General features: G+C 44.3%; 1 protein-coding gene across 1 annotated transcript in view; it reads right to left on the reverse strand.

The window, feature by feature from the left end:
* The window catches only part of LOC126251878 (NADPH--cytochrome P450 reductase), a 236,041-nt gene that overhangs the window by 45,828 nt on the left and 171,152 nt on the right, over positions 1-19,061 (reverse strand). The window contains exon 4 of the mRNA XM_049952568.1: positions 18,034-18,183. Coding sequence (XP_049808525.1) covers positions 18,034-18,183 — 150 coding nt within the window. The remainder of the gene's footprint in view (positions 1-18,033; positions 18,184-19,061) is intronic.

A 19,061-nucleotide genomic window follows, 5' to 3' on the forward strand; every position in this document is an offset into this window, starting at 1 on the left:
CTGGCCATTAAAATTGCTACACCACGAGGATGACGTGCTACAGACGCGAAATATAACCGACAGGAAGAAGATGCTGTGACATGCAAATGATTAGCTTTTCAGAGCATTCACACAAGGTTGGCGCCGGTGGCGACACCTACAACGTGCTGACATGAGGAAAGTTTCCAACCGATTTCTCATACACTAACAGCAGTTGACCGGCGTTGCCTGGTGAAACGTTATGATGCCTCGTGTAAGGAGGAGAAATGCGTACCATCACGTTTCAGACTTTGATAAAGGTCGGATTGTAGCCTGTCGCGATTGCGGTTTATCGTATCGCGACATTGCTGCTCGCGTTGGTCGAGATCCAATGACTGTTGCAGAATATGGAATCGGTGGGTTCAGGAGGGTAATACGGAACGCCCATCTTATCCGCATGGCTGTAACGGATCGTGCAGCCACGCCTCGACCACTGAGTCAACAGATGGGGACGTTTGCAAGACGACAACCATCTGCACGAACAGTTCGACGACGTTTGCAGCAGCATGGACTATCAGCTCTGAGACCATGGCTGCGGTTACCCTTGACACTACATCACAGACAGGAGCGCCTGCGATGGTGTCCTCAACGACGAACCTGGGTGCACGAATGGCAAAACGTCATTTGCTCGGATGAATCCAGGTTCTGTTTACAGCATCATGATGGTCACATCCGTGTTTGGCGACATCGCGGTGAACGCACATTGGAAGCGTGTATTCGTCATCGCCATACTGGTGTATCACACGGCGTGATGGTATGGGGTGCCATTGGTTACACGTCTCGGTCACCTCTTGTTCGCATTGACGGCACACTGAACAGTGGACGTTGCATTTCAGATGTGTTACGACCCGTGGCTCTACCTTTCATTCTATCCCTGCGAAACCCTACATTTCAGCAGGATAATGCACGACCGCATGTTGCAGGTCCTGTACGGGCCTTTCTGGATACAGAAAATTTTCGACTGCTGCCCTGGCCAGCACATTCTCCAGATCTCTCACCAATTGAAAACGTCTGGTCAATGGTGGCCGAGCAACTGGCTCGCCACAATACGCCAGTCACTACTCTTGATGAACTGTGGTATCGTGGTGAAGCTGCATGGGCAGCTGTACCTGTACACGCCACCCAAGCTCTGACTCAATGCCCAGGCGTATAAAGGCCGTTATTACGGCCAGAGGTGGTTGTTCTGGGTACTGATTTCTCATGATCTATGCACCCAAATTGCGTGAAAATGTAATCACATGTCAGTTCTAGTATAATATATTTGTCCAATGAATACCCGTTTATCATCTGCATTTCTTCCTGGTGTAGCAATTTTAATGGTCGGTAGTGTAATATATTGTCAGATTCTTCCCGGAAAGTGCTCTCTCGAAATTTTAATAGCAAACCTCTCCATGATGAACGACGTCTGTTGTAACGTCTGCCACTGGATTTAACTGAGCGTCTCGATGAAGCTCTCGCGCCGACTAAACCATTCCGTGACAAGCGCGCCGCTCTTCGTTGACTCTTCTCTGTTTCTTATATCAGTCTTACCTGTGAAGGATCCCATATTAATGAAAAGTACTCAAAAACTGCTCGAACAAGCACCTTGTAAGCCACTTCCTTCGTGGATGAGTTACATTTCCTTAAGATTGGTCCTCTCTAGGTCTGGTATCTACTTTTCCTACTATTTTTTCGTGTAGTCATTCCAGAATGTTTTAAAAAGTTCTTCATAATCTCAGTAACAAAGAAAGTCCAAATGTGAAGGATATGACACACTGTTTCAACACATGTCGAAAATATTTTTAAGTAAATATACAGAGTGTTCAAAACAGTGTCAGATATTCAGGGGGCAGTACTGGTCAAAAATGGAAGGAAAATTCCTCCAATTCCTCCGGAAACAAATATCTGCGGAGATATGGGCTGTTTTAGTTGTGACGAGTAATATGTTGTGTTCCGGAGTCACAAGAGGTGGCATACTAAATTACCACAATTCGCATGTTGTGGCAGCCGCAAATCCTCGAGAAATAGTGTAAATGAAGCATTACGATCGCTTCGTTTCAGTGTATGGGCAGGAACTGTCAGTGACAGACTAAGTCCATACACTTTACCAAACAGATTAACAGATGCTGAGTATCACCGATTTCTGCGCGATGAATTACTTGACTTCCCTATGCATCAGACCTGAATCCGTAGGTTTTCTGGCTATGGATACCTTTAAAGGCTTGGTGTATGCCCAGCCCATCGACATGTGCAGGCGTTACAAGAGCGTGTGAGCAATGCATGTGAGATAATCTGAATGGAGCCATGTGTATTTCAAAGAGTGCGTCATTTGTTTTTGGCGAGTAATGTTTAGTATTCAGGATTCACAAGATGGTATACTAAATTGCCGCAATACGCACGTATAGGCAGACGCAAATTCTCGAGTAATCATGGAAGTGAGGCACCGGGGCTGAAGGATATGTCAGGATGCAGCACTACCTGTGATGTATACTACCACGTAACAGACAGATAGGAGTGAGAGAACAGATTGGCCCACATATCAACAAGTATTTATATCCGGGCGTATCATTATACGAACTTTTCTTCTAGTTTTGATCAATTTGCCTTCTACAGGAATAAGTGGCACTTTCTTTTTACATACAAAAAGTACTCTTTATAATCGAATAGGCAATAAAACTGAACCAAATCCAGTTGAACAGCAGTTTGGATTTAGACGGAAAAGAGGCAAAAGTGAAGCTATCTTAATGTTACGAAAGGTTGCTGACAAAATACTGTACTTACGAAAACCACAATTTATTGCATTCGTTGAGCTGTAGAAAGCCTTGGGTAACGTGAACAAGATGTGCTAATAAAAATTATGTCTGGTAATTCCGAGGCGGACAAATAGTGTAAGCAATGCATAAAAACAGAAGAAGCATCATACACACAAATGTTGAAGTACAAGAGGGTGACGTACACAAAGAAGTATGTCAGCGATTTAACTTATTATCAGTTTTGTTCGGCCTGTGTACTGAGAAGTGCTCTAAGGAATGTAAAAGGGATATGGAAGGAATAAGTTTGATGGAGCCAGAATCAAAATGGTAATATTTGCTGACGATATAACCGTCACTGAGGAGAACGAAAAGAAATTATAAATAAATTAGCAAAAACCATGTGCTAGCAAGAACTAAATACGAAAATTAAAAAAAAGTCTAAATATGGTATGCCGCTGCAACATAGCGCAGCAGACGGAGTTAATGATACCACTCTGACAAATAAGTACCTTTAACTACTTAGTCAAACAATCTCAGTTGGCAAAAGTTCTGCGGACATAAAGTAAAGAATTGGAAACGCAATAAGGGAGTTGTCTGGAGCATGCCGTTGTATTACCCGGAAACCCTGATTATTGATGCATGCTACAAGAGATGTCTGGAGGCATTTGAAATGCGGCGCTGGAGGAGGGTGAAACAGAGCTCGTAGGCAGTGAACTTACAAGTGAAGAAATTCTTACGATAATCGGTGGAGAAAAGATTTCTACTGTCAATGGCAAGAAAAAGATGAGTTCAGTTAACTGGGCACCTCTACCGACACAAAAATTTCGTAGTTGATGTAATGGAAGAAATGATTCAATGCAAGAGGGGGAAAAGAAGAACTACATTGCAGTATTCGACAAAGATCAGATATGATGATTAGCAAGTCCGTACGAGGTAATAAAGAGACAAAAAATTAACAGTGGAACGAAAAAGAACAACTGCTAGCAACCAGTCTTCGAAATGAGAATAAAGAGGAGCCGAGCGACGTGTAGGTTTCGTAACTATAGACAGAAGGCGCTGTTTCTGATGTCAAAGGCGTGAAGCCGCATGGATAACGACTCCTGCTCCGCTGCCCTATGGCTGCTGTGCGATTAACATCCAAAAAGATGCTCATCGACTTGTAAACGACAGTGTTATACGCCAGGCCAAGAGCATACAAGGGAGACCTGAATAGGGTATGAGCTTTCAGGGTACGGTTTGGTATTTAATGACTGCACGCGTTACCTGATGAGCGTACAGCTCTTGTTACTCAGCAAGGGACACAAAAAATATTTAAAAAAAATTTTTAAATTATTCTTAACAAAACATTGGCCGAGTGGGTCTGTAACTGAGGACAAGCCGTGGCTCTTTTTATCGGTGTCAAGCATTTTCATTTGTGCGACACAGCAAGCGCACACAACTTTTTAAACTGGGTAGTGAACTTTTTGTTCCTTGGGGCCCGCAGTGAACAATATATTTTGTAGTGACATAATTAGGATAATGATACACCGTTTACACTGCTCTTTTGATGAGTTTTGTTTCGTAAATCACAATGAGCTCATTTCGGGACATTGCCATCGACAGGTGTCCTGTAAATACATTAATAGGTTCAAAATGGTTCAAATGGCTCTGAGCACTATGGGACTTAACTTCTGAGGTCATCAGTCCCTTAAAGCTTAGAACTACTTAAACCTAACTGGTCGCGCGGCTCCAGGCTGTAGCGCCTAGAACCGCTCGGCCACTCCGGCCGGCCATTAATAGGTGATAGAATATCAAGACTAACCTGTAACTATCATCGTAAAGGCATTATATATTCGATTGATGTTTTTACCTTACGTGCAATATCGATGCCTCTATACGCCGTCTTTCTTGAAATTTGTATTTAGATCTTACTTGGACGTTCGATATAGACGTCCTGTTATATCTGATTTTCACATATAGTTTACTAAGTTTTCGTGCGTTACTTTCCTTCTTGTCCCTTGGTTGATACGGCATCAGCGATATCACATGTTTACATAGTTACCGCTACAAGTAGGTGGTGTGTGGAAATTCGGTTACGTTTTGATTATTTTCTGACGTTTGTTTCGGATTACGTTTGATACCTGAAACTTCGTCTGGTCTGTGTTGAGATTATTATGTTTTATTTTTACTATATGAAACAAGGCCCCGGGAATAGACAACATTCCATACAAATACTGACAGCCTTGGGAGAGCCAGGCCTCACAAAACTCTACCATCTAATGAGCAAGAGGTATGAGACAGGTGACATACCTTCAGACTACAAGAAGAATATAATAATTCCAATCCCAAAGAAAGCAGGTATTGACAGATGTGAAAATTACCGAACTATCAGTTCAATAAGCCCCGGCTGCAAAATACAATACTGGCCATTAAAATTGCTACACCACGAAGAAACGCAGATGATAAATGGGTATTCATTGGGCAAATATATTATACTAGAACTGACATGTGATTACATTTTCACGCAATTTGGGTGCATAGATCATCAGAAATCAGTACCCAGAACAACCACCTCTGGCCGTAATAACGGCCTTCATACGCCTGGGCATTGAGTCAGAGCTTGGGTGGCGTGTGCAGGTACAGCTGCCCATGCAGCTTCAACACGATACCACAGTTCATCAAGTTTAGTGACTGGCGTATTGTGGCGAGCCAGTTGCTCGGCCACCATTGACCAGACGTTTTCAATTGGTGAGAGATCTGGAGAATGTGCTGGCCAGGGCAGCAGTCGAAAATTTTCTGTATCCAGAAAGGCCCGTACAGGACCTGCAACATGCGGTCGTGCATTATCCTGCTGAAATGTAGGGTTTCGCAGGGATAGAATGAAAGGTAGAGCCACGGGTCGTAACACATCTGAAATGCAAAGTCCACTGTTCAATGTGCCGTCAATGCGAACAAGAGGTGACCGAGACATGTAACCAGTGGCAGCACATACAATCATGCAGGGTGATACGCCAGTATGGCAAAGACGAATACACGCTTCCAATGTGCGTTCACCGCGATGTCGCCAAACACGGATGCGACCATCATGATGCTGTAAACAGAACCTGAATGCATCCGAAAAAACTCCGTTTTGCCATTCGTGCACCCAGGTTTGTCACTCAGTACACCATCGCAGGCGCTCCTGTCTGTGATGCAGCGTCAAGGGTAACCACAGCCATGGTCTCAGAGCTGATAGTCCATGCTGCTGCAAACGTCGTCGAACTGTTCGTGCAGATGGTTGTTGTCTTGCAAACGTCCCGATCTGTTGACTCAGTGATCGAGACGTGGCTGCACGATCTGTTACAGACATGCGGATAAGATGCCTGTCATCTCGACTGCTAGTGATACGTGGCCGTTGGGATCCAGCACGGCGTTCCGTATTACCTTCCTGAACCCAACGATTCCATATTCTCCTAACAGTCACTGGATCTCGACCAATGCGAGCAGCAATGTCGCGATACGATAATCCACAATCGCGATAGGCTACAATCCGACCTTTATCAAAGTCGGTAACGTGATGGTACGCATTTCTCCTCCTTACACGAGGCATCACAACAACATTTCACCAGGCAACGCCGGTCAACTGCTGTTTGTGTATGAGAAATAGGTTGGAAACTTTCCTCATGTCAGCACGTTGTAGGTGTCGCCACCGGCGGCAAACTTGCGTGAATGGTCTGAAACACTAATAAATGCATATCACCGCATCTTCTTCCTGTAGCAATTTTAATGGCCAGTAGTGTACTAACACGAATTCTTTACAGACGAAAGGAAAAACTGGTAGAAGCCGACCTCGGGGAAGATCAGTTTGGATTCCGTAGAAATGTTGGAACACGTGAGGCAATACTGACCCTACGACTTATCTCAGAAAATAGATTAAGGAAAGTCAAACCTACATTTCTAGCATTTGTAGACGTAGAGAAAGCTTCTGATAATGGTGACTGGAATATTCTCTGTCATATTATGAAGATGGCAGGGGTAAAATACAGGGAGCGAAAGGCTATTTACAATTTGTACAGAAACCAGATGGCAGTTACAAGAGCCGAAGGGCATGAAAGGGAAGCAGTGGTTGGGAAGGGAGAGAGAGTTATAGCCTATCCCCGATGTTATTCAATCTGTATATTGAGCAAGTAGTGAAGAAACAAAAGAAAAATTTTGAGTAGGTGTTAAAATCCATGGAGAAGAAATAAAAACCTTGAGGTTCGCCGATGACATTGTAATTCTGTTAGAGACAACAAAGGACTTGGAAGAGCAGCTGAACGGAATGGACAGTGTCTCGAAAGGAGGATATAAGATGAAAATCAACAAAAGCAAAACGAGGATAAAGGAGTGTAGTCGAATTAAATCGGGTTATGCTGCGGAAATTAGATTAGGAAATAAGACACTTAAAGTAGTAAAGGAGTTTTGCTATTTGGGGAGCAAAATAACTGATGATGGTCGAAGTAGAGAGGATATAAAATGTAGACTGGCAATGGCAAGGAAAGCTTTTCTGAAGAAGAGAAATTTATTAACACCGAGTATAGATTTATGTGTCAGGAAGTCTTTTCTGAAAGTATTTGTATGGAGTGTAGCCATGTATGGAAGTGAAACGTGGACGATAAATAGTTTGGACAAGAAGAGAATAGAAGCTTTCGAAATGTAGTGTTACAGAAGAATGCTGAAGATTAGATGGGTAGATCACATAACTAATGAGGAGGCATTGAATAGAATTGGGGAGAAGAGGAGTTTATGGCACAACTTTATTAGAAGAAAGGATCGGTTGGTAGGGCATATTCTGAGGCATCAAGGGATCACCAATTTAGTATTGGTGGAAGCGTGGAGGGCAAAAATCGTAGAGGGAGACCAAGAGATGAATACCCTAAACAGATTCAGAAGGATGTAGGTTGCAGTAGGTACTGGGAGATGAAGAAGCTTGCACAGATAGAGAGCATGGAGAGCTGCATCAAAGCAGTCTCTGGACTGAAGACAACAACAACAACAACAACAAAATTATTATTTGCTTTTTTCTCATCATTGTCATATATTGATACATAGCACTACCATCTAATGCGACACTAGACACACACACACACACACACACACACACACACACACACACACACACACACACACACACAACACACACACACACACATAGATGGAAAGCTACCAACAGTCGTGAAAAAAAAAAGTATTTTCAACCAATCCGTGCTTCTCCCGGCTGACAGCACAAACAATTTGATTTTTCTCACAGTGTTATATTGGATTTTCATGAAACATTGTGTTCGAATCCTTGCATTATAGCCTGCTCGACGCTCGACTGTTGGCGGATATTGCAGCAGCATGAAGGCATTATCTGTTAAGGTCGGTTTAAGGATTATTCCATCGCTGCTCGGTGGGATAGTTTCATACTTATTCGTAGCACGACACAAATTTACGGAATTTTTACAGTATTGATTTATTTCGCTAATTGTTTTCATGTTACAATGCAATCGTTAAGCGATGGCTAGCTGTCTATGGCCTTTTAAACCAAAAGCCTGTTCGCGAAGTATATCAGTACTGTATAATTTCCACAGTTTGTGTTTTTTATTGATAAAAAGTAATGGTCGGAAGTATATACACACCCAAAGGCATGCAAAGCGCCCACCCGTTCAGAGCAATAAAGCAATATTACCTGCCAAAAAACAGTACAAGGTGGCCCTTCCAAACCTTCCACGGTTCAGACGCCCTGGAAGAAAACAATAGATACGATAATAAAACTGCACCATATGTCAGAGCATCTCAAGGGATTTACATTTCCGCGTCAAACGTGCAACTACTGTCTCCAGAATGCAGCACGATCACGTAAAATGAAAATAGCGATTCACAGTAGCGCACGCAAGCAGTAGTACGGTTTGCAGGAACAAAATAGCCGATTATTGTGCAAAGAAACCGCCGCAGGTGATGTAGATGTGAGTTACCGGATCTGAAAACGACTAAGGAATTGTAGTTGCTGACAACTTTAACTGTTCTGAAACGTTGCAGTGTTTCAGAAGAGACAGTGGAGGACATCAGACAATCTTTTCTCAGAAGCCCACCTAAGTCAATTCGGCAGGCATCTAGCCATCTTAACGTACCCCAAGTAACATCGCACTGTGTAGTATGTTAACACGAACGTATAATCACGAACTGCAAATTCCGGAGCATCTGGTGCCGAACGACAAACCACGCCTACAACAGTTTGCTACGGATATACTGCGGCGTACTGACATGAGTGCCAGGCTTCTGCAAAGGTGTTTGTTCTCAGATGAGGCAACCTTTGGTGTTTCAGGAACGGATAATTGGCATAATGTACGGATTTAGGGGTTGCAACATCCGCACGAAGTTATTGACCATATTCGTAATTGCTCTAGACTGGACGTCTTGTGTGGGGGTACTGCACGACATGATTGCTGAACCGTTCTTCTTTGAAGAAAACACAGTAAATGTGCCATTGTATTTGGAAATGTTGTAGCAGTTTGTATACGCGCAGACATAAGACTTGGCAACCCAACATCTCCTTTCAACGAGATGGGGCCCCGCCGCATTGGTGAACGGCTCTTCGCAAGTTCCTGAATACGAAATTTCCCAATCGCCGGATCGCATACGGAGGACTGGTTGTCTGGCCGCCACGTTACCCCGACATAGCCCGCTGGATTTCTATTTGCGGGGATTCGTGAAGTAACGTGTGTATGCGACCAAAGTCGACGCTATTCGTATGTTAAGATGCAGTATTACTGATGCGATTGCAATAGTGACAGAGGACATGTTACGAAGAACATGGCAATAAACTGAATAGACTATATTCTTCGTGCTACAAATGGTTCACGTGCAGTGGTGTACTGATGATATATAAATTCTTTGGAAAGCTCTAGCATATGGTACCATTTCATTATCATACCTACCGTTTTTTTTTTTTTCCGGGCCTTTGAAATACGGGAGGGTTGAAAGGGTCCTCTGTTATTTATTGGCTACATTCGAATCTCTGTTTTCCCCTACAGTTTCTTTTACCTCTACAATTCCCTCTAGTAACGTGAAAGCTATTTATTGACGTCTTTACTGATGTCCTAATAGACTGCCCCTCCTCCCAGTCAGTGTTTACTACACATTCTTTTTCTCGCCGTTTCTGAGGAGAATCTCTTCATTTCTTATAAGCCCACATCTGAACCGCTACAATTTTCTTCTGTTCTGCTTTTCCCACAGTGCGCGATTCACTTCTGTACAAAGCTGTACTCTCCAGGCCGCTCTCTCACAGAAATTATTCCTACGTATGCTGCTGGCTGATTTCTTTGAGGGAGGGTGGACCTATTTGTTTCAGCTAGTTTGCTTCTCATATCTGTGTTTACTAGTGTTTAAAGCCCCAAAAACAAACAGAATAAAACAAGGGCGAAGTGAGGGTAGGGAAAAATGTGTCCAATTATTAATCTATCAAGAGACATCCTGCTATACCATTTCACTTAAGTTCATGAAATCAGACTGCGCAGGGTGTAGTGAGTTATGTGCAACCGCTGGTGGGGAAACAACTTTCCACTCCGGTAGCGAGAACTGTCAGTTGAGAATAGTGTTCTCTGTTCTCCCTGTTTGGACTTTATGAGCTACACCCGGTGATAAAACGGATAACAGTAGTGTGAGGACTGTCTCCTGGCGAGATATAACAGGACTGTAGCACGAACTGAAATGTTATTGCACATCACCGCATGACAATCAGCAGAACGTAAAAGATCGGCAATACAGCGCGCGCAGAGAAAGAGTGATATTTATCCGTGCTATTCTCTAAATTAAAAACTAAACTCCGTCCGAACAGGCCTCTGAAGGATCAATGGTGCTGACCGACCTGCGTTCATACTCGACAAATCGTGGCAGTCCATGAATGCGGGAATGGAGGGCCGTAGGGTCAGCGCACCGCTCTCTCGGCCGTAGTCAGTTTTCGTGACCTGGAGCCGCTACTGCTCGGTCAAGTAGCTCCTCATCTGGTATCACGAGGCTGAGTGAAACCCGTTCCAGTCCTCCCACTGAGGAAGAATCCTTGGGATTATCGACAACCGAAACCGGGCTGTCCGCATGGCAGTCGGCCGCGCTGAACACTCAACTACGGAGGCGGACCCGTTTATAGTAATAAGGCAACTGCAAATTTTAGAGGTAGGAGCAAGAGCTAGCAGGCAAACGGATCGGACGGTACGGCGCGCGATCGTCGGGCCAAGGGTTAATCAGTGTGGCGACATGCTCGGATCGACGTGACCTCTGTTGGCATCCGCTAATTGTACACTGAAGCGCCAAAGAAACTGGTATAGGCACGCTTATTCAGACACAGAATATGTTGTTGTTGTTGTTGTTGTGGTCTTCAGTCCTGAGACTGGTTTGATGCAGCTCTCCATGCCACTCTATCCAGTGCAAGCTTCTTCATCTCCCAGTACCTACTGCAACCTACATCCTTCTGAATCTGCTTAGTGTATTCATCTCTTGGTCTCCCTCTACGATTTTTACCCTCCACGCTGCCCTCCAATGCTAAATTTGTGATCCCTTGATGCCTCAAAACATGTCCTACCAACCGATCCCTTCTTCTAGTCAAGTTGTGCCACAAACTTCTCTTCTCCCCAATCCTATTCAATACCTCCTCATTAGTTACGTGATCTACCCACCTTATCTTCAGCATTCTTCTGTAGCACCACATTTCGAAAGCTTCTATTCTCTTCCTGTCCAAACTGGTTATCGTCCATGTTTCACTTCCATACATGGCTACACTCCATACAAATACTTTCAGAAACGACTTCCTGAAACTTAAATCAATACTCGATGTTAACAAATTTCTCTTCTTCAGAAACGATTTCCTTGCCATTGCCAGTCTACATTTTATATCCTCTCTACTTCGACCATCATCAGTTATTTTACTCCCCAAATAGCAAAACTCCTTTACTACTTTAAGTGTCTCATTTCCTAATCTAATCCCCTCAGCATCACCCGACTTAATTTGACTACATTCCATTAACCTCGTTTTGGTTTTGTTGATTTTCATCTTATATCCTCCTTTCAAGACACTGTCCATTCCGTTCAACTGCTCTTCCAAGTCCTTTGCTGTCTCTGACAGAATTACAATGTCATCGGCGAACCTCATAGTTTTTATTTCTTCCCCATGGATTTTAATACCTACTCCGAATTTTTCTTTTGTTTCCTTTACTGCTTGCTCAATATAGAAATTGAATAGTATCGGGGAGAGGTTACAACCCTGTCTCACTCCCTTCCCAATCACTGCTTCCCTTTCATGTCCCTCGACTCTTATAACTGCCATCTGGTTTCTGTACAAATTGTAAATAGCCTTTCGCTCCCTGTATTTTACCCCTGCCACCTTCAGAATTTGAAAGAGAGTATTCCAGTTAACGTTGTCAAAAGCTTTCTCTAAGTCTACAAATGCTAGAAACGTAGGTTTGCCTTTCCTTAATCTTTCTTCTAAGATAAGTGGTAAGGTTAGTATTGCCTCACGTGTTCCAACATTTCTACGGAATCCAAACTGATCTTCCCCGAGGTCCGCTTCTACCAGTTTTTCGATTCGTCTGTAAAGAATTCGCGTTAGTATTTTGCAGCTGTGACTTATTAAACTGATAGTTCGGTAATTTTCACATCTGTCAATACCTGCTTTCTTTGGGATTGGAATTATATTCTTCTTGAAGTCTGTGGGTATTTCGCCTGTCTCATACATCTTGCTCACCAGATGGTAGAGAATATGTAAACAGGTAAATACGGTGCCGCAGTCGGCAACGCCTATATAAGACAAGTGTCTGTCGCAGCTGTTAGATCGGTTACTGCTGCTACAATGGTAGGTTATCAAGATTTAAATGAGTTTGAAAGTGGTGTTACAGTCAGCGCACGAGCGATGGGACGCTGCATCTCCAAGATAGCGATGAAGTTGGGATTTTCCCGTACAACCGTTTCACGAGTGTACCGTGAATATCAGGAATCCGGTAAAACATCAAATCTGCGACATTGCTGCGGCTGGAAAAAGATCCTGTAAGACCGGGACCAATGACGACTGAAGAGAATCGTTCAACGTGACAGAAGACCAACCCTTCCGCAAATTGCAGCAGATTCCAATGCTGGGCCATCAACAAGTGTCAGCGTGCGAACCATTCAACGAAACATCTTCGATATGGGCTCCACCCTTGATGACCGCACGACGCAAAGCCTTACGCCTCGCCTGGGCCCCTCAACACCGACAATGGACTGCTGATGACTGGAAAAATGTCGGACGAGTCTCGTTTCAAATTGTATCGATCGGATGGACGTGTACGGGTATGGAGACAACCTCATGAATCCATGGACCCTGCGTGTCAGGTGGGCTGTTCAAACTGGTGAAGGCTCTGTAATGGTGTGGGGCTCGTGCAGCTCGAGTGATATGGGACGCCTGATACGACTCAGGTGACACGTACGTAAGCATCCTGTCTGAACATCTGCATCCATTCATGTCCATTGCGCATTCCGACTGACTTGGGCAATGCCAGCAGAACAATGCGACTCCCCACACGTCCATAATTGCTACAGAGTGGCTCCAGGAACACTCTTCTTAGTTCAAACACTTCCGCTGGCCACCAATCTCCCCAGACATGAACATTATTGAGCATATCTGGGATGAATTGCAATGTGCTGTACAGAAGAGATCTCCACCCTCTCGTACTCTTACGAATTTATGGACAGCCCTGCCGCATTCATGGTGTCAGTTCCCCCCAGTACTACTTCAGATATGAGTCGACTCCATGCCATGTCGTGTTGTGGCACTCCTGCGTGCTCGCGGGAGCCCTACACGATATTAGGCAGATGTAACAGTTTCTTTGGCTCTTCAGTACATTTAAGTGATATGGAGCCGACCGGGCAATAGTGAAGCACAGTTCTTCCTATGGCGGCACACATATATGACGACCGTTCCTTATTCCCATTCTTGGCTGTTCCGAGAGCACTTTGTCAGGCCACACAGGTCCCGATTACTTCCTAGTTTCCTCAAAATTATTTATCAACCCACAGTAAATGCCAGTGGCTGCTCCCAAGGGCAATGAGCTCTGAAAAGGCTCGAACTGAGTAATGGGGAAAGAAATTTGAAATTGTCTGTTTCCTTTCCGAAGGAATCATCGCGGAATTCGTCCACAGCTATTTGCAAAAACCGCGGTAAACTACAAGGTGGATTGAAAGCTGTTTCTTCCAAATCCGAGTCCGTCTCCTTAACCACTGCGCCACTTCGTTCGACTACGTTCTTGAGTTATATTAGATACACAGTTGGTTATGCAGAACTATACACAGAGGTAACAAAAATCTTGGGATAACTCCTAATATCGTATCAGACCTCTTTTTGCCCGGCGTAGCGCAGAAACTCGACGTAGAATGCGCTCAATTAGTCGTTGGAAGTCCCTTGAAAAAATATTGAGCCATGCTACCTCTATAACCGTCTAGTGCACGAACTGACCTCCCGATTATGTCCCATAGATGTTCGATGGCATTCATGTGAGGCGATCTGGCTGGGCACATCATTCGCTCGAACTGATCACAATGTTCTTCAAACCAATCGCGAACAATCGCGGCCATGTGACATGGCGCATTGTCATCCATAAAAATTTCATCGTTGTTTGCGAACATGAAGCCCATGGAAGGTTGCAAATGATCTCCAAGTAGCCGAACACAATCATTTCCCGGCAATGATCGCATCAGTTGGATAAGAGGACCCATTCCATTCCATGTAAACACGGCCCACATCATTATGGAGCCAGTACCAGCTTGCACAGTGCTTGGTTGACAACTTGGGTCCATTACTTCGTGGAGTCTGCGCCACACTCGAACCCACCATCAGCTCTTGCCAATCGAAATCGGGACTTATCTGACCTGGTCACGGTTTTCCAGTCGTCTAGGGTCCAACCAATATGGTCACGTGCCCAGGAGAGGCGCAGCAGGCAATGTCGTGCTGTTAGCAAAGGCACTCGCTTCGGTCGTCTGATGCCGTAGTCCATTAACGCCAAATTTTGGCGTATTGTCATAACGGATACGCTCGTCGTAAGTCCCACATTGATTTCTGCGGTTATTTCACGCAGTGTTGCGTGTCTGTTAGCACTGACAACTCTAAGCAAACGCCCCTTCTCTCAGTTGTTAAGTTAGGGCCGTCGGCCGCTGCGTTGCCTGTGGCGAGCGATAATGTTTGAAATTTTGTATTCTCGGTACACTCTTGTCACCGTGGATCTCAGAATATTGAATTCCCTAACGATTGGAATTACGTAAAGTCCTGTGGCGTTTGCTCTTTGGAGTGATTTCAGTTGCTTTTCTATCCCACGATCTCTAATTTAGATATGTGATTTTGACATTCGTGCGGCTATTAAAAAAAAAATCAAATGTGTGTGAACTCCAAAGCGACCAAACTGCAGAGGTCATCGGTCCCTAGACTTACACACTACTTAAACTAACTTATGCTAACAACAACAACAACAACACACACACACACACACACACACACACACACACACACACACACACGCCCGAGGGAGGATTCTAAACTCCGGCGGGAGGGGCCACGCAGTCCGTGACATGGAGCCTCATACCGCGCGGCCACTCCGGACTATTTTAAGGAGAAACTACAGTATCATTTCGCTAAGCCAAACAGTTTTGGAAAAAACTGTTAGTATTTTGACCTGTGTCATCCTCTGTTTCGATGCCATTACAGTCACTGAATGCCTAGACAGATTGCTTCTATCTGTTTACTGATATAACGTAAGACCAATTATCGTTCAGTATTTTTCGAATACCGGTTCACTAAGTTTAGTCAACAGGGTTGAGCTATATGTAAACAAACAGAAATCTTCCGAATAATCTACATGAAACTGCAGTATAAGAAATTTATTTAAAAAAAAAACAGTCTGATAAACTAGCGCCGTACGTAAGACCCACTACTTATCATATGACAGCTTGTCTCGGTTGTGCGTCATCACATTGACATTTCATACCAGCGTGTTTACAAGAAATGTCATGCTACATTCGGCAAATGAACTGATCACAATTGTTGATATTACGTATTTCAGATTTCAACCGTGACGCAGAATACTACTTTTACATGAAATAATGATAATTTGCATGCAACCGGAGGTTTTACCCTGTCACTATAAATTCAATAACCAGTACCTTCTAGCAATGGTGAAGTGTTCAAATGCGTGAATTTCTGAGCGACCAAACTGCAGAGGTCATCGGTCCCTAGACTTACACACTACTTTAACTTATGGTAAGAACAACACACACACACACACACACACACACACACACACACACACACACACACACACACACGGAGGAGGACTCGTACCTCTGGCAGGACCGCGCAATCCGTGACATGGCGCCTCAAACCACGCGGCCAAAACGTGCGGCAGCAATGTTGACCTGGAGGCTGTGCAGAGAATACTACGTTCTGCATAGTGCGAGAAGTCCACAGAGAGTACGTTTTACCCCCTTAGAGGTTTTAGTTACTGTGATTAAATTAAGTGAAGAGCCGATTACAGTTTCACTGCATACAAATACAGCTCTGACTTGCATTCATGCGAACAGCTTTCGCCGTGCACTATGATTCGTCTACAATGACGTCATAGCCTCACTCCTTCGCACGTGCGCTTTTCTAGCGAGCCAGCGGATGTGTTGGCGAGCCAGAGCAACAACACGTCATTAAGCACCTGAATATGATGAACAGCTGTCTCGTTGATATATTGTGCAGCTTTCACAACAGTATCCGATGTGACGCCCGTGAACCAATGAGGCAACAAATTTAGATGTAATCGGAAACTTACTGAAAGTAGGTATAAGAAGCGATGGTCTTGGTTCCCTCCTCCCAATTCCTAGACAAATCTACATCTTCGTTGGCACTCCACAAGCTACATTGCGGTGTTTGGCCTCCTCAAAAAAGATAGCTTCAGAGTTTTCAAAGTATATCGTTGGGTTTGTGTCGGACCTCATGAACACAACACCTAGAGAGGCAGTCGCATCAATAGTTCTTGAAAATAACTATACGATACGATAATTTTTTCACTATTCTCTCCACTGTTTTACAAGGAAACCTTTCTTTCTGGTTCGATAGCTAATAAAATAAGAAATAACAAAAGACTCATTAAGCGAGGAGAACACAAAATAAGACAGGAGCAGAGGAAAGGGCTTTCCTGGCCAAAAGATGTCTGTTGGCACGAAACATCCGCCTTAATCTGAGAAATGCATTTCTGAGAATGTACGTTTAGAGCAGAGCACTCTACGGAAGTGAATTATGAACTGTGGAGAAAGCGGAGGAGAGGAGAATAGAAGAATTTGGGATGTAGTGCTACACAAGAATGTTGAAAATTGAGTGATCTGGCAAGATAAAATGGCTCTGAGCACTATGGGACTCAACTGCTGAGGTCATTAGTCCCCTAGAACTTAGAACTAGTTAAACCTAACTAACCTAAGGACATCACAAACATCCATGCCCGAGGCAGGATTCGAACCTGCGACCGTAGCGGTCTTGCGGTTCCAGACTGCAGCGCCTTTAACCGCACGGCCACTTCGGCCGGCCGGCAAGATAATAAATGAAGATGTGTGCAGAATCGTTAAGGAGAGAAACATATACAAAACGATGAGAAGAAGAAGGGACAGGATGGTAGGATAGTATTAAGACTTCAGGAACAACTTCCACGGTACTTGTGGAAGCTGCAGAGGATGAAAACTGTAGGGGAATTCAGAGATTGGCATATATCCGACAAACAATCGAGGACGTAGGATCCAAGTGCTACTGTGAGATGAAGAGGTTGGCACAAGGAAGGAATTTGTGGCGGGCTGCTTCAAATCAGAAGACTGATAAAAAAGTACTGAACAAGTATCTTCCCGGATAGAGCAGTTGCTGAACTGCAATGTATTGTGTTTATTTATTTTTTTATTTGCTATTACTTTAGCGGTCGTAGCTCTATTCTCAAGCGGTCATTTCTCTAATCAGTAACCCTCAAGCTGGATAGTGGTATCGACACTGACAACAGCAGGGCTAAAAACTGAGCTTTTGACAAGATGCTGATTACAAGAACGACGGCTTGAGAATATGGCAGCGACCGCTAACAAAGAAATAAAAATAATGCACTGCAGCTACGGAACTGCAATTTTCCAAAAGATACGACGGTTGTTACGGTTACAGCGATTTTTTTTTCGCATAAAAGGGATATATGCAGGACACGTAGGAAAGGAAAGGAAAAAAAAAAAAACACTAAGAGGAGAAGAAATGAAGGTGGTGTGTGTGACGAGCACTTACCGCGTAGTTGAGGCCGCTGAGGTCGGGGTCTCCGTTCTGCAGCCACTCGTAGAACTCCATGGCGTTGTCCGTGGGGTCGCCCTCGCCGTACGTAGCCATGCAGAACACAGCCAGGGAGTTGGGGATGTCCTTGAGGCCCGTCAGCTCTTCCTGCAAGCAGGACGGGCTCATTTAGCACAAGACTGGCTGACTGAACTAATTCGTTCAATTAGGAGACGCTAATGTGCGCAGACAATTGAGGAACACATGATTTGTAAATTGCCACGTATCAGCCATTAAGACTGTCAATCGCACTAATATTAAACGTCAGCCCCTACATAGCACATCCGACTTACTAATGATTCATCCAGCTCTTAACTTTTTTTTAAGTACAAGGTGACAACTATTGAACTATATGAAAGAAAATCGTCATAACTTCTGAACGGTTGGCATTAGGACGTTCAAACCGCACGGTAGGCCGCGGAGTACGATGGGAATTAGTATGCGCATGCATGGCCTGGTTTAGCGACGAAGTACATTTCATTTGGTTGGTTTCGTCAGTAAGCAAAATTGGCGCATTTGGGGATCTGAGAATCCGCATTTCGCGATCGAGAAGTCTCTTCACCCTCGACGGGTGACTGGCGCGCAATGTCTATTCACGGAATAACCGGTGCGACATTCCTTGATGGCACAGTGACTACCTAACGGTACGTAAAGGTTTTGGAACATGATTCCACCCCATTATCAAAATGGTTCAAATGGCTCTGAGCACTATGCTACTTAACTTCTGAGGTCATCAGTCGCCTAGAAAGAACCAATTAAACCTAACTAACATAAGGACATCACACACATCCATGCTTGAGGCAGGATTCGAACCTGCGACTGTAGTGGTCGCTCGGCTCTAGACTGTAGCGCCTAGAACCCCACGGCCACACCGGCCGGCTCTCCATCCCATTATCCAAAGTCACCCTGATTTCGACAAGATGCGGTTCATGCAAGACGGAGCTCGATCCCCATCCCAGTAGGAGACTGACTGACTAATGTCCTGG

This window comes from Schistocerca nitens, chromosome 4 (assembly GCF_023898315.1).
Source record: "Schistocerca nitens isolate TAMUIC-IGC-003100 chromosome 4, iqSchNite1.1, whole genome shotgun sequence".
In the NCBI taxonomy this organism is placed as follows: Eukaryota; Metazoa; Arthropoda; class Insecta; order Orthoptera; family Acrididae; genus Schistocerca; species Schistocerca nitens.